Source organism: Aspergillus versicolor (assembly GCF_001890125.1).
Source record: "Aspergillus versicolor CBS 583.65 unplaced genomic scaffold ASPVEscaffold_1, whole genome shotgun sequence".
In the NCBI taxonomy this organism is placed as follows: domain Eukaryota; kingdom Fungi; phylum Ascomycota; class Eurotiomycetes; order Eurotiales; family Aspergillaceae; genus Aspergillus; species Aspergillus versicolor.
Window position 1 is genome coordinate 1417514 of NW_024467524.1, and position 14489 is coordinate 1432002.

The 14489-nt window shown below is 51.7% G+C and overlaps 6 protein-coding genes across 6 annotated transcripts; 3 read left to right on the forward strand and 3 right to left on the reverse strand.

The window, feature by feature from the left end:
- Positions 1 to 338: 338 nt before the first annotated feature.
- On the reverse strand, positions 339 to 2027 carry ASPVEDRAFT_48535 (uncharacterized protein; the record flags this gene model as incomplete). The annotated part of the gene is made up of 5 exons (XM_040814023.1): positions 339 to 509; positions 565 to 818; positions 877 to 1566; positions 1649 to 1898; positions 1950 to 2027. The coding sequence occupies 5 exons, from the start codon at positions 2025 to 2027 to the stop codon at positions 339 to 341; spliced, it is 1443 nt and encodes a 480-aa protein (XP_040662067.1).
- Positions 2028 to 3081: 1054 nt separating this feature from the next.
- On the forward strand, positions 3082 to 5066 carry ASPVEDRAFT_231328 (putative MYND domain protein). The gene has a single exon (XM_040809521.1). The coding sequence runs from the start codon at positions 3226 to 3228 to the stop codon at positions 4975 to 4977; it is 1752 nt and encodes a 583-aa protein (XP_040662068.1). The 5' UTR covers positions 3082 to 3225; the 3' UTR covers positions 4978 to 5066.
- Positions 5067 to 5847: 781 nt separating this feature from the next.
- On the reverse strand, positions 5848 to 7743 carry ASPVEDRAFT_107572 (uncharacterized protein; the record flags this gene model as incomplete). Its single annotated transcript, XM_040805600.1, has 1 exon — positions 5848 to 7743. A coding segment is annotated over one exon (1896 nt), but the record flags the coding sequence as incomplete, so codon positions are not given.
- A 178-nt stretch (positions 7744 to 7921) lies between these two features.
- ASPVEDRAFT_231330 (dolichol phosphate-mannose biosynthesis regulatory protein) lies at positions 7922 to 8642 on the forward strand. Its single transcript, XM_040809522.1, has 3 exons — positions 7922 to 7987; positions 8057 to 8137; positions 8203 to 8642. The coding sequence occupies exons 1-3, from the start codon at positions 7985 to 7987 to the stop codon at positions 8389 to 8391; spliced, it is 273 nt and encodes a 90-aa protein (XP_040662070.1). The 5' UTR covers positions 7922 to 7984; the 3' UTR covers positions 8392 to 8642.
- Positions 8643 to 10015: 1373 nt separating this feature from the next.
- On the forward strand, positions 10016 to 13361 carry ASPVEDRAFT_48537 (uncharacterized protein; the record flags this gene model as incomplete). The annotated part of the gene is made up of 2 exons (XM_040814024.1): positions 10016 to 10209; positions 10277 to 13361. The coding sequence occupies 2 exons, from the start codon at positions 10016 to 10018 to the stop codon at positions 13359 to 13361; spliced, it is 3279 nt and encodes a 1092-aa protein (XP_040662071.1).
- A 329-nt stretch (positions 13362 to 13690) lies between these two features.
- On the reverse strand, positions 13691 to 14398 carry ASPVEDRAFT_122567 (HD domain-containing protein; the record flags this gene model as incomplete). The annotated part of the gene is made up of 1 exon (XM_040805999.1): positions 13691 to 14398. The coding sequence occupies one exon, from the start codon at positions 14396 to 14398 to the stop codon at positions 13691 to 13693; it is 708 nt and encodes a 235-aa protein (XP_040662072.1).
- Between the last annotated feature and the right edge of the window lie 91 nt (positions 14399 to 14489).

Genomic DNA, 14489 nt, shown 5'->3' on the forward strand with positions numbered 1-14489 from the left:
TCTCTTCCTTTACATTTTTCGGTACCTACCATTAGTTTTTTACCCACGGAAAGAATGCAGGAAGTTGTCAATGTCAATGTCCATGTTGTGCAGGGAGCTGTAGATTTATTTACTCCATTGACGTAGGCTCGCGGAGTGATCTTCAGCCACGACGTCAGTGGCTTTGGGGATCTTTCTTCCACGAAGCTCTCGGCCAATGACGGGATGCACGCTCATTCTCCCGTGCAGGGGCAGCATTCTTCTGACGTAGACTTCTCTTTGATTCTATCGCTAAGGGATATCCACTCTCCACTACCTGTCCACAATGAGCAATTCCAACGGCCAGCTAGCGGCCCCGCCTAATACGCATAAAACAGCGTATGCTCGTCATCCGACCGCCGTATCTTCCGATTCTCCCGCACAAGCATCGCCCTCAACACCCACGCCAGGATCGCTGCGATTATCGAAAACGCAGCACTCGTTGACATTGCAATCGGATACCGGGGGGCATCCGAGTCTGGCCAGAGATACTACGTATATATATTCTCAGCATGGTAAGTAACTGCTGCTGGGGGCCGCTCTCACCGCAGTATATATCATCGATATCGCCGCTACCGTGTTGACAATTGCAATCGACGATGCCTTTTTCTCCTTCGTTTGCCCGCAGGTGCTCGCGACCCAGCCCAGGATGATCGAGTTGCAGCAGTAGACGCCCGTTGCGAAAGCGCACATGGCGAAATACCGCGCCCCGACGTTGAGTGTTGATGTCGCGAGCACGAAGCCCATCACCGCAATGACTTTTGCAAGCGTGATGTGCCATGTGCGTTCGTTCATGCGGCCTTTTATCCGTCAGCATCGTATATATAGTATATATATATATATGAATGAAGAACAAACCAGAGCTAATCGACCAAGCAATCGAAATAATCCCAGCAATGATATAAGGCGGACAAGTCAAGGCGAGGGTAACATTCTGGTCAAAGCCCAACGTCTCAACAATCGTCGGGAAAAAATTCTTATAATTGCTCGCCGCCATATGGAAATGCTGCATCGCCGTCAGAACCCACAGCCTGGGATCCGACGCTGCCTCCCTCAAGCCCGCCCAGACGGGCGTATTCTCTCTCAACTCCACCGTATCCCTCTGCATGCGCGCATGTGCAAGTTCCCGCTCTGCACGCGTTAGCCACCGCGTAGTCAGCGGCTCGTCGGGTAATATGAACCCGCCGATCACGGAAATCACGAATGTGATTATTCCCTGCAGGATGAACAGCCAGCGCCAGCCTGAGAGGCCTGCGATGCCGGACATGCGGAAGACGCCGATGGCGATGAGGCCGGCGAACGCGGTGCCGCAGATATTGCCTGTGAAGAGGATGGAGATGCGCGTGGCGATTTCTTTCTTCGTGTAGAAGATTGAGAGCATGTAGAGGGCGCCTGGGTAGAAGGGGGCTTCGGTTATGCCCAGGAAGAAGCGCGTGAGGAGGAGGCCTTTGAAGTCGTGCGTTATGCCGGTTAGAGTGCTTACAACGGCCCAGAGGCACATTGCACCGGACATGAAAAGGGAGGGCCGGAGGCGGGTGAGGAGCATGTCTTTTCTCCCAAATGAATACTTAGTATGTATGTCTCTATATATAGGTGGGTGTACATGTATAAGATTGGGGACAAGGCATACTGCTAGGGACCTGCCCGAGGATGTACCCAACAAACAAAATCGACACGCATGTTTGATACTGCGTCGAAGATAGGCCCAGCTCGGCCTCAAGATTGTCCAGCCGGGCAACAGTGATTGCGTTTCGATCGAGGTAGTTGAACCAGTACATGATCCAGAGGACCGGCATCATGACGAAGTCGATCTTCCGCACGAGCCGGATCTCGGCCGGGTCTGACTTCTTCTGAGAGCCTGTCCAGTCGGCTGTTTCAGGCTGGGGTGGTTTCTTCTCGTTTTTAGGATCCTCGAGGTCAGCGCCACAGACTGATTCCTGGTGGTTGGCCCAGGGCTTGTCATGGCTGTGATCATCTTGGAGCTGTAGATTTGCTGGATTCGACGTCATCCTGGTTGTTCATGTATCTGGAAGAGCAGAGACGAGTCAGGATATCTACTCGCAGTGCAGCGTGTCCAGAGACACCCTTTATACCACTGTATATCACTCTTGGCATCTGGCGTCGACCTACTCCATATCCCCGCATTACCCCAGACTTCCGTCCAGCTCCTGGAGTATCCGTGCAGCAAGACGGGGCTAGTGGCAAGGGCTATCTGGACTAGCTTTGCTATTCGTGTGCTTATGCCTTGGTATTGGAATAAGGTTAGAGTGCAGCAAGCGTATATTTTGATGACTGGCAACAGACGATTGATTCCACATGAAGTAGTCTACGTCTACATTTGTTCAATGTAGTTGCAGACTCTAGCAAGCAGTGTTCAAGGTCCAACCATTCTGAGTACTTAAAATGATAGGCCTGGAATACACCAGTGAGAGGAAAGCAAATATTAATTATCTTTAAATATTCGTAATAAGTATCCCTTTCCGACTGTTCCACAGTAGTCCTAACCGCTCCGGTCCGTCAATACCGCTACTATCCGAAGTATATTCTCAACCTATGTCAAACCCAAACATCCGGCGTCCGATAATCATTTTGTTTATAGGCGAGCCATAGCAAAAAACTGCTGCGGTAGTACAGCAGATATTGTAGTCGCCCGCTCGTAGCCGGGGTTATCGACGGTACATATAGTAGGGCTAAAAGGCTGCTCCCCCAAACAACCGGATAATAGCGGCGTCTAGATTTTTATTTGCTCCCATTAACAATATTTTATTCATCTTTTATATGTGAAAGTAGTGATTGCTGGTGAGTTGGATAGACAGAAAATGTGCAGACATATATGCATAATAGTGAATAAGCAAAACTGCACAATATGCACAAACAACGCTCTTGATTTTTCATTGGACCAGAGCGAGTGGGGATGAAGATACTTCCACCTTCTCTGCTCTACATCTTTATAACTGACAAAGACCTCGGGCCTCAGGTTTATTCTAGTTGCCCTTCAATTCTCAAAACACTGTACTATCTAAGGTTGTGTTTTGAAGACATATTCTCCTATTGCGGGGTCTGAATCTTGCTCGCCACGGCGGTTGAAAAATTTATAGATCGCGGGGCGGAGTGCATATCCACCAGAGTTCCCTACAACCAACACCAGAGGCCGGATTGAAACCCTCTAGGTACCTTGAGGATCACCACCAAGGTATAAATTTCAAAATGCAGGAAATACTGCAATCTCGCGCGTCTGCCACCTCCCAGCTCTATGCAGACCCGCACAATCCCCACCGTCACCTGGATCGGGGCTTGGTCCATGAGCGTCTGGGGTTCCCGGATCTCGCCTCTGCGGATGCATATCGGGCGCTTTCGTTACTAGACTCTATTGTTGATCCGGATGGATGTGAGTTTCATGCTAGGCGGCGGGTAGCAGAGTCTTCGGCACCAACACGCAAGGATGAAAACGATGAGGAAGAAGAAAAAGAAGAAGAAGAGGAAGAAGAAGATGATGATGATGATGATGAGGGATATGAACCCCTCACAGAAGATGAGTACAATGCCATGATTGGGCCCGCATATGCCCTGCTCGTGAGGAGTCTAGCCCGCTGTGGCTGTCTACGCGATGCGTACGAATTCGCCCTACGCGGCCGCGCAGTGCTCGAACAACGTTCACTGTCTGATGAGGGGTCCTCTACAGCGAAGAAGGACCTCGAAGACCAGATTGCGTACATAAAGCGGGAGTACTATGCGTCAAAAGGCAAGGACTCTCAAAACAGCGAAGAGGAGATTAACCCAAATTCGTTGAAGGCACAAGGCTTTGCGCGCAGAATCCTTTACCCTTGGAATGAGCACGAACCGGACCGCAAGTCCCCCGAGACTTTGAATTTATTAAATGAACGTCTCAAGGATGTCGCTCCAAAGTGTGAAGTGCGCGCCGTTGCACTACCAGTCCTCCACCAGTCATCAGACAGTACTGAGAAGGTAGAGGGCGAAAAACAGGAGGAGGAAGGAGAAGAAGAACTCTCTATCCAACTCGGTCTCTTCGCCAAAGAAGACCTACAACCGGGCGAAACGATCCTGCATGAGTCCTCTCTTCTCACAGCCACGAACCGCCTGCACGACGACACCTGCGACGCTTGCAACGGGGTCCTCCCCCCTCTCTCTTCCGAAAACCCCCCAGTCGCCTGCGATGAATGCTACGATATAATCTTCTGCTCGCAGGCCTGCCACGATAAGGCGCAGGAAGTCTACCACGGTGCTGTCTGTGGTCTAATGGAGAACCTCGAGTCCATTGGGAAGGATATCCCAGATCCAAAGGATAAAGCCGACTACTTATACCTGCTACTTCTTGGCCGCGCGCTTGCAATGGCTGCAACGCAAGAAATCCATCCTCTTGATTTACCTGAAATTAAATATATCTGGGGCGACTTCGTCCCGGAAGACGATAATGAAGATAGCAGCAGCAGCAGCAAGATGAAAGGAACCCTCCCTTTCAGCTTCCAGCTTTCAATCCTGCAGCCGATGCGGCTGATTGAGGAAATGCAACTCGACCCATATACGACGCTGGATAGGTACGACACGTGGGTTCTTAACACGATGTACGCAAAGTTCCGCGGCACGGCCTCTGGTAGGCTCTCGACTTGGGATGGCGGGCCGGAGACCTGTGCTGTGCATCCGCTTTGGTGTTTGGCGAATCACTCGTGTGATCCCAACGTGAGGTGGGAGTGGGGAGGGGAGATTGCTTTTGTGGTTAGGGGGGAGAAGGAGCGGGCTGTGTGGAAGAGGAAAGGGGGCGAGGAGAGGGTTGAGGGCGAAAGGAGGGGTGAAGGGGTGAGGAAGGATGAGGAAATACTGAATCATTATTGTGATATTGGCCTGGATGTTAAAGAAAGGAGGGAATGGGCGGCTGGTGCACTGGGAGGGGCGTGTTTGTGTAGTAGGTGTGTTTGGGAGGCTGGGGAGGTTGATAGCTAGGTTACTTGTCAAGACGTTATTATTAAAACTAAAATAGACCATAGAATGGTGTTGCACTTGGGGGTGGTGTTATTGATAGTGTGCATATTTATGTTAAAATACATCGTTAGGAGAACATGGCGGCCTTTTATTACCGACTCCTTGCATGCACTGTTTAATATCAAGGTTCCAAGTAAATTACCGACGAGGGGGCGTGGAAAACCGTGCTCGTCGACGGGGAGGAGGCGACGCTGATAGTGAGCTGGAGTTTCGTCGTCGCTGGCTTTTGCCGTACCGCGGGCTAGGCGATCGAGACATGGAGTAATCCCGGCCTCGAGGGGGCTGACGTCGTGGAGGCGAGCGGGGCCTTGCTTCGTTCTTCTCGGCTCGCTTTGGCGGTGGTGACAGCGACTCTGAAGAGTACCGTCTGCGCGCAGGCGCTCGACGCGGCGGTGGAGAAACAGAGCGCGAGGGAGAGCGCGAGGGAGATCTCGAGTAGCTACGAGCCCTTCCACCGCTTCGACGCGGCGGTGTGACGGAGCGAGACGGACTGCGCTTCCGGCGTGGAGGTGGAGATCTAGAGTCGACACGTCCACGACCAGAGCGAGGGGGTGGACTGCGAGAAGGGGACCGACTGTATGAGACTGAACGTCGGAGGCTTCGCGAAATAGGTGATCTAGAGCGCGAGCCGGTATAGGAGCTAGGGGTGTAGCTGCGACGCGAACCGGATAAGGACCGCGAGTAGGACCTGCCTCGGCTGACTGAACGTTGCCGGCCACGGCTTCGAGACGGAGACCGGGAATAGGACGGAGAGCGGGAGTATGAGTAAGAGCGAGAACGAGAACGTGATGAATACGATGATCGTGAGCTGACAGACTCCGAGCGAGCGGGTGGCAAGGCAGGAACTGCAGGTTTGGGCATGTTCTGCAGGAACTCGCGCATCTCCTCTGTCAATGCACCGAAACCGATGCTGGTGAAATAGTTGATTGAGAAGCGCGTGTTGCGTGGGTTGTCCGTGGGGAACAGGCCATCGAAGCTTGGACGTAGAATCTCATCGGTCATGCGCTCTCGTAGTTTTGGTATACCAAGATTCTCCGCGAGGTCTTGGAATAGAATTTTGATGAAGATACGGCTGCTCGATGTCGTCTCTTCTTCGTTCAAATGAATGATGGACAATACATGCCATCCGAGGGCGTCGGTACTCAGCATGTGTCCAAAGAATCGAGCAATATTGCGCAGCCGGTTGGTCTCGTATCTATGAATAGTGTCGTAGTACTTGGCGAATGCGTTCTCAAAGAGGTCCGACCAGAGACGGTTAATCTTTGCGAACCTCTCACCAATAAGACCATAGAATTTCGAGTATGTCCGCTCTTGGGAGCAACATTCGATGACCATTGAGGGAAGCTCCGGTTCCAGGCCGGCTGGCAACGAAATCTTCATCAACTTGTGGCAACACTCTTCAAAGTCGATACTGGACATAATTGTCAGGTAAATCGTTCGGCGCAAGTTCACAAGATCCGTATTGCTTTGATCCTTGATGTCCATCTGTCGCTCTTCTTCGGATTCCTCCTCTGAGCTTTCGTCACCGTCATCGCTCTCGTCTTCGTCATCACTCCCTTCCCCGAGAATCTCTGCTTTCAATCTTTTGTAGGCGTCCTCATGATCCTCCCACTGGGCGTCGTATTTGAATATGTTCAAGGTGTCTTGAGTCTCAATCTCGTCATCCAGCCCAATTCGGTGGGTTATCTGATCCTCCTCTTCCACCAAATCAAGCTCCTCCTTGACAGCTGGGTTGTCCTTGTATCGATCCTTGCGTACCTGGAAAAGAACTTCAATCATATACTGCACACGCTTGTCAATGTCGGCTTCGTGGAGAATATTCCGGAACTGGTCGAACACTGCCAACGCGATGGGCCCGCTCATTTCCTCCAGGTGCTGGCCAACTTCCCGCGTTAGCCCGACGGCAATTTCGACGCTATCATCGGTGGGCTTGTGAAGTAAAAGGAGCAATATTTGCGCCGCAAGCATTTCATGTACGACCTGTTGGTTACATAGATGCGCAATGAACGTTGTCGACGATATGCACACCGCCTTGTCGTTTCTCTTGAAAGCTTTTCGGAATTGGATGATCAGCCGGCTCAAGAGAAGTTCTCCAACCTGAGGTAACTTTGTATTGACAATCGCCGCCATGGCAGCATAGATCGGCGTAAAAGGCAAACTTGCCGCCTGGGCCTTCATAATGCTCCTGCAGAACAAACCACGGCCACGGACAAGATTCTCGCCGAAAAGCTCTGGAACAATGTATTTGATGTTTGAGACGTTGACTTTGTTGATTAAACCGTTGATCGACTTCTTCAAAGCCTCCCAGGCCATTCGTTGGTACTCTTTGCTGGTTTTGTCTGTAATCTGTGCTTGGAGAGCGCGAAGTCGCGCGGGAGGAATATAGGTGCCACCCGAGCGCATGTTGAGGAGCTTCTCATATTCCGCCTTAGCTGAGGCCTGTTTTTCCTCCTCAGTCATAGGCTTTCGCGCGGCTTCTTGTTTTTCATGTTCGCGTACTCGCTCCGCTAGCTGACGCTCTCGCTCGATCGCACGGTCGGAATCGATATGCGGCACATCTCCATCAGGTCCCACAGTGTCACCAGGGGGCGAACGACGTCGATTAGGCGAAGGTGAACGAGAGGGAGGCGATCGCTTTCGTGAGCCGGATGGCTGGGGAGAATAGGAAGCGCCTGGCGGAGGCGTAGGCACCCGCACGGCGGACTGCAAAACGACGGGATCCGACATCTCTGTGGCGTCTTCAACTAGATGTAGGTATTCCGTGTTTTGAGCCAGAATCTCGAGCTGGTCGAGCTGGGATGAAGGTCTTGCGAACGGAACGTGAGGCGGCGAAAGAAGAGTCTTAGCGCGATTTCTTCACGTGACTGCCCAGGAGCCAGGCTGGCCGAGTCTCCTGGTCGCGTATACAACAAAACCGCTTCAGACACCGTCTTTGCCCGTGTTTGGTGATACTAGGTTCTCTGTCACTATGGTAAAGTTTTAATTTTCCTTTGATTGTTAACCAAGGAGGAATTCAGTTTGCTGACTGAAAATATTCTAGCTGGGCCAACTTGTGGGATCCGCCATGCTTTTGGCCGCTACTGCGATCTTCCTCTACTACACGGCGTGGACACTTCTTATGGTATCTCTCCCCCTTCCCCCAAAAAAACGTTATCCCATTTCTGGACAATTGATTAACTTTGCTAGCCATTCGTCGACCCTGGCCACCCCCTCCATGCCTTCTTCCTTCCTCGCGTATGGGCAATCCGCATCCCCGTGTTTTTGACGCTCCTGGGTTCGGCCGTGGTTGGTACGTTCATTGGAATCGTGATGATCAATAGCAACAAGAAGAAGGCGGCCAAGGCCAAGGCTGCTGCCGCGAAGAAGAAGACTTGAAGAGATGGATATCCTGAATGGTGGAAGGGTGTGTATAGGATGATATTTCAAGGCCCCAGGGGGTGCTGGGTTTATACTTGATAGCCTGTAACAATAGTTCTTTATTACCTTATAATCGCGCTTTGCCGGAGCAATGATCTGTGATACTTGAGCGGATGGAAGCTGTTCTTGATATCTTTACCTTAATTTATCTTCCGTTTGGGGTATAGTTACTCCAAGGGGGAAAGGAGAGCTTATGATACACAACGTTAAACTTCCAGATACGCACCAAGGGGTCCCCAAACAAGTCCAACCCGGACCAGAAAGGATCAGAATAAGGATTTGACCCGATCATAAGCGTCATCATTGCAGTTGACCCTGGCACTGACCTGGAAAGCTGATGGCATCATGCCTCGTGACCCTGGGTCACGGGGATGCTTGTAAGACTGTTGTCAGCTGCTGGACGGTTGGAAACGGTCGCCTTTCAGACGAACTGAACATTTGAAGTGGAACCAAGGAGAGGATGGGCAGGAACCATGGCATTCGGATGATGCCGTTAGGGAATGCGTCCAGTTCAGGGTTGAGAGACTCTTACCCCTCATGTGTAACAGGCTGTATTCCATACATACTAAACGGAGTCACATCTGCAGCTGCGCCATCAGTCCAAATCCCAAAAGACCGGGGTGTTCTTTTCCTAGATCTGCTGGCAGTAGTAAGCCTCCGCGTCCCTTACATCTTCTCGAGCGTCTCTCAAAGGCGAACTGCCGCCATTACAAAGGTATTGTCATTGTTCGCGCTGGCGTCATGTTACAACCCGTCAGGTTCCTGTATTATATCGTCTCCCGCAGCCAATCGCCGTGCTACTCCCTGTCATGGGAACCCCTCTGGGAACCCCCAACAACAGGTGCTGGCGCGAGTTCCGAGCCTACAAAGACGGAGGCGCAGTGGCTCCAAGGGTTACTAACATGAGGTCTTTGCCTGAAGATGGGAGTCGTGGGAAAATTACGAACCCAACTTTGAGTCAGCCTACCAAAACCATCGATGTCATTTCCAATACCTCCTGTATGCTCCTGACCTGATCCGGTTCCCCTCCCCCTCTCCGACCCCATCATCGCCCCTCTATCGCTATCTACTTCCCACCTTCCTTCAACAACCCGACTTGCTACTCTATCTCGCCTATTTGACCAGCTTGCGAATCTTGGATATACCTCCCGATTACTTTCTCCCGCTAGTTTTGTGAAGCGTGGACACACCGGTTAAAGCTGAGCTTCCGCCTTGTCCCCGTTCCCCGGATCGACGCGTATCACCGAGCTCCCCCGTCGAGATACCTTGCTATCTCGACTTGTCCCCTCCAACTGATAAATATCACCTCGCTTTCTGTCACTATACAACCGAGACCTATTCTATACTACATTTGAAGGGTTAGCATATCTTAATACTCGTCATCGCCTGCTGTTCTGTGATGACTCATGCTGACAGCTCCGCTATATACAGGTACACATCGATTAGGGGACCGTCGCAGCACATAGTTCCTAATAATCTGCTCGTTTTATCAACGCCCGTTCTCGGCCCTCTTACAGGGGTATTGAGGGCGGCTGTTCTTGCTGATACCGCCCTGCCTCATCGAGGCAGTTCATCCATTTGAATGCCCCCGGCAGCTTCGGACGATTTGTTTCGCCAGCAGAGCCGGTTACCGGGCGACATAGACCCTGTGGAAGCTACCAGTCCCCCAAAGCCCGATAATGATACCGGAGGGAAAAGCAAGAAAAAGGGAAAAAGCGGCTCCAAGGCGAAGAACAAGGCTGCCAAAGTGACTCCAAAGGCACCCGTGGAAGATTTGTAAGTTCTCCCATCAGCTCTACATCCTGGAGCTGGATCCAGAGGACTGCTGCTAACTTACCCCTAGATTGGACGGGTCTCCGCCCTCACAAGTTGAGCCGTCTTCCTACCCTGATCCGCCTACAGGGCCCCAAGTTGATACCAAGATTGTGTCGCCGGTCCTCGATGCTCTGGACACGCTCAGGGACACCCCCGAGCAAGACTTGGCGTACCGCACGAATAGTTGGGCTAGATCAATCCCGTTCGGAAAGAGCCCGCCAAATGAAGGTCTTGAGGAGGACCTTGCCAGCGGGTCCCCTTTTGGTGGTTTCCTAACAAGTCAGGACAAGGGTGGTTTCAGCCATCCATCTTCCGCCTCTCCCCCACCCAGGACAAGGCCTCTCAGCTACGGGAATGGTTACTCCAGCGGCGGCTTTTCGCGTCAGCAGTCGGTGGATAGACACAAAAGCCAGTCTGTCAATACTCCCTTTAGTGACCGGATACCTCCACCACATTTACCGCAGGCCCACTTCTATCGAGCTCCTGAGATTGATATTCCATCACCCTCCGGTCAAAGTCGGTCCCCAATGGAGGCGCAGTATTCATTCTGCGCGTTCGATACGATCTCCAGCCCTTCATTCAAATTGTCACGTATGGCGGGCAGTGTTCTTCTTGTCGGCAGCGATGGTACTTTGGAGGTATTGGCTGTCGAAGACCGCAAGACCCGTCCGATTGGACGTTTGGATGGGATCAATGGCAGGGTAGTCGATGCAAAGATTCTGACAGGCGATGACTCAACTTCAGCATCCCGGCCGCATGTGGCAGTTATCGTTCATGGCCCTTGTATTCCATCCGACGATGAGGGTCGTGCTTCATCTGCTGGCTCTGAATCAAATGACGTTTCAGTTCCCATGGGGCGTTACTCTAGTGCTGATAAACGCCTGAATCGTGACGACACCCGGTTCTACCAAACAAGAGTCGAGATATACTCACTTCGGACGGGTGATTACATCGCAACACTTTTCACCACAAAACCCAGTCCATGCTTCGAGAACATCCCTGGACTCCCTAATTTTGCGCCGGCACCTGCGGGAAATCTAAAGCTTCTCACAAGCGGTAGCTATCTTGTCCTAGCGTCTGGTATGAGCGGAGAGGTCTATATATATAGTATGAGCAGGTACCAGTGCCTAGGGAAAACCTGGACCAGTGTCCAGTCGAGGGAAACGAGGCGGTACTCCACCTCATCGAGCTCAACGGACCCAGATGCGTCTCGAAATGACTCTCCTCATGCAATCGGCAAATTTGATAATCCAATTCTTGCACTGAAGGGGAGATGGCTGGCAATTGTACCGCCATCATCTACGTATCGAGCATCCCTCGGTGGAATAGTACCAGCACCTTTGATACAAGGGAAGGTCTTTGGGCTTGAGACTCGCAGTCCTCCATCGCGTCCGGCGACTACCTGCGTCACCGATGTAGGTGAGGGTGAGAGTTTTCTCGACAAAATGGCTAGGGGTGTCACACAGGAGTTTGTGCGAGGAGCTCGCTGGATGAGCGACCAGGGCTTGCAAGCCTGGAATAATTATTGGAACAAAGACCAGCAGCAAACTTCCCAACAGCGCCGCTCCCAAGTTACGGACTTCCCGCAACAGGGATACAACATTTTCCCACCAACACATGCTCAAGAGACTCAGACTACTTCGCCGGCCGAGCCAGATCTAGTGTCAATACTAGACCTCAGAAGGCTCGACGAAGGGGGAGACACGAAGAATGCAATTCTGTTCAGCCCTGCTGCCACATTCCAAGTGCCGAATGGTTGCAGTTTTCTGTCATTCTCCCCTAGTGGTCTCATGCTCCTCACAGCTAGTAAAAAAGGAGACGTGCAATATATATGGGATCTAATGCAAGCAAAGTATTGCCGCGCTGGACTCTTCTTGTCCGAGGACTCAGCGGCAGTAGCTGCAAGTGTGCGCCAAGTCGCACGGTACTCCCGATTGACAGAGTCGCATATCGTGGACGTAATCTGGTGCCCACCTTCTGGAGACCGCCTAGCTGTGATTACTCTCAAAGGAACAGTACATGTCTTTGACCTCCCGAGAAGTGCCTTTCAATGGCCTCCATTCCGCAGAGCTCGACCTCCACGTGGAAAGCCGCCGACAAATGATGCTCCTCCTGATGACCTAGCTGTGCGTCCGACAAACACGAACGCGCTATCGACGGCCATGAAACTTGTTGGGGGTAAGACCCAACCCATATTCGAGGCTGTCAGGGGCCGTGCGCCATCTGCTGGTGCTGCATTCCCCGCCATGAATGGATTTACTATCCCTGCTGCTGCTGGGATGGGTGGCAAAGCGGCTGCTGGCCTTAGCAAATCAATGGGAGCTGCCGCGAGTGGAACAGTCAATACTCTTCGACATGTGGGAGAAAACCGACTGCACATTTCTGGTTTTTCTCGCGAACCTGCTGCATCCCGTGTCACCTGGATTATCCACAAGGGCCAACCGTTCTTAGCGCTGATATCAAATGGCTACTTCCGACTGCACAGAATCAAACGCTCGGTTTCTTCTAACAAACCAAAACAACCACAGTCGGTTGTTGGAAGTAAAGAAATTGAGTTCCGGCTTCCTGCGAACTTGTCAAGTCCTTGTGGACCTATGGCAATCAGCAACTTCAATCCGGAACTAGTTGTCCATGCGTCTGTACCCCTGCCATTGTCCACCGTGCGACCGTCTGCGTCATCGAAGCTTAAGTGCCAGCCACTTTCCCAGGCAGAACTAGAAACCAATGCGCCCTACCAGCCCTTCCATACAGATCAGAGGGTAAGCCTGTTTACTTACTCTGAAACGGGCGAAGCAGATGACTCAAAGGATACGGTTCCCAATGGCCAATGGGTTTTCGGTGGCAGTATGCCAGTGTCCAAGATACACGTTCGTCGAATCAGCACCGGCAGCGACGACGAAGGCGACAATGCTGTGCATGAGCATCAGCCTGGATCGGGCGAGGGGATTGAGAATCTAATCAGCATGGGCAATAGCACTGGCAACGTTGAAGAAGTGGTCATTACTACCCGGCGGAAGAAGAAGCACTCATCCTCCCCGCTCCACGCCGGTGGCGAAGACGGGTTTTTCGAAGACGATTGTGAGGTACTGGATTTCGCCGTTGATCGAGTTTAATCCTTTGCCTATATTCGATAGGAGTTGAATCGTATACGACATATATCGGGAATATATTCATACCAACTTTATCCAAATATTAGATATTATATTGGGCTGGCGTTGGGGATTGCTTATTTGACTTACACCACTCATATCTGCCGTTCTACCAGACACATACCCTTTAATACGGCGCGTGACTTGCGTTAAATTCAACACTGGCCTGACGAGCCTTGCATTCCTTCGGTTTTCTGATTGTTTTGGTGCGCATGTTACATACCCAGTGAGAATAGACAAGAAATGCTCCAATATACATTTATTTACTATATCATAACAATTGTAGCGTATACTTAAACAGAAGCCTCCTCAATCTCTTCCTCCCACCATCTCCGAAACTCGGCCAATCTCTCCGTCCTCACCCTCGCCATTTTCCTCCCTGTCCCCGTCTTCATCATCCCCTCCAGCTTCTCCAACTTCTCACCAAAATGCCGGATCGAATTTTCCATCTCCCACAACTCCCCTTCCTTGAGCATATCCCTCCCCTTCGCCCCAAGGAAACTAAAACACCGCCCAATACCCACCGCACCAAGGGCATCCAGCCGATCTGCATCCTGCACAATCGCCAGCTCAACGTACCCCTCCTCCTCAATCAACCTTTTAACAGCCCCGGGGTCCTTGCACTCAGTCGTATACGAGACATGCGAGACAATTGTCTGCACCCTGCCCGCGAGAGCTGGATCCGCTCCATGCGTGCGCAGAATATGCTCCACTAGTTTATGCGGCGGGATTGCCGTATTGTCCGACCCCGCTGGATCCTCTTTGGGAAGATACTTTCTATCGCTGATATCGTGCAGCAGGGCTGCTAGATGCACAGTGAGCTCATCGATTCGGGCCCCTGCCTTTGTCTCTGCTTTTTCGGACCTCAGGATTCGCAGGGCGAGGTTCACGACGCGTTGGATGTGTTGGGGGTTGTGGCTGGGATCGAAGTCTTTCATGCATTCTGTGACAAATTCCGAGATTGAGGCTATGAGCTGGTGTGGTTGTGAGGGTTGAGACATTTTGCTGTTTCTTTTGCTGTGGGCGGGCGGGCGAGTGTGATGGGAGTGAGATCTTTATTTATGCGGAATCCAATTGCAGGGGCTCGATTAC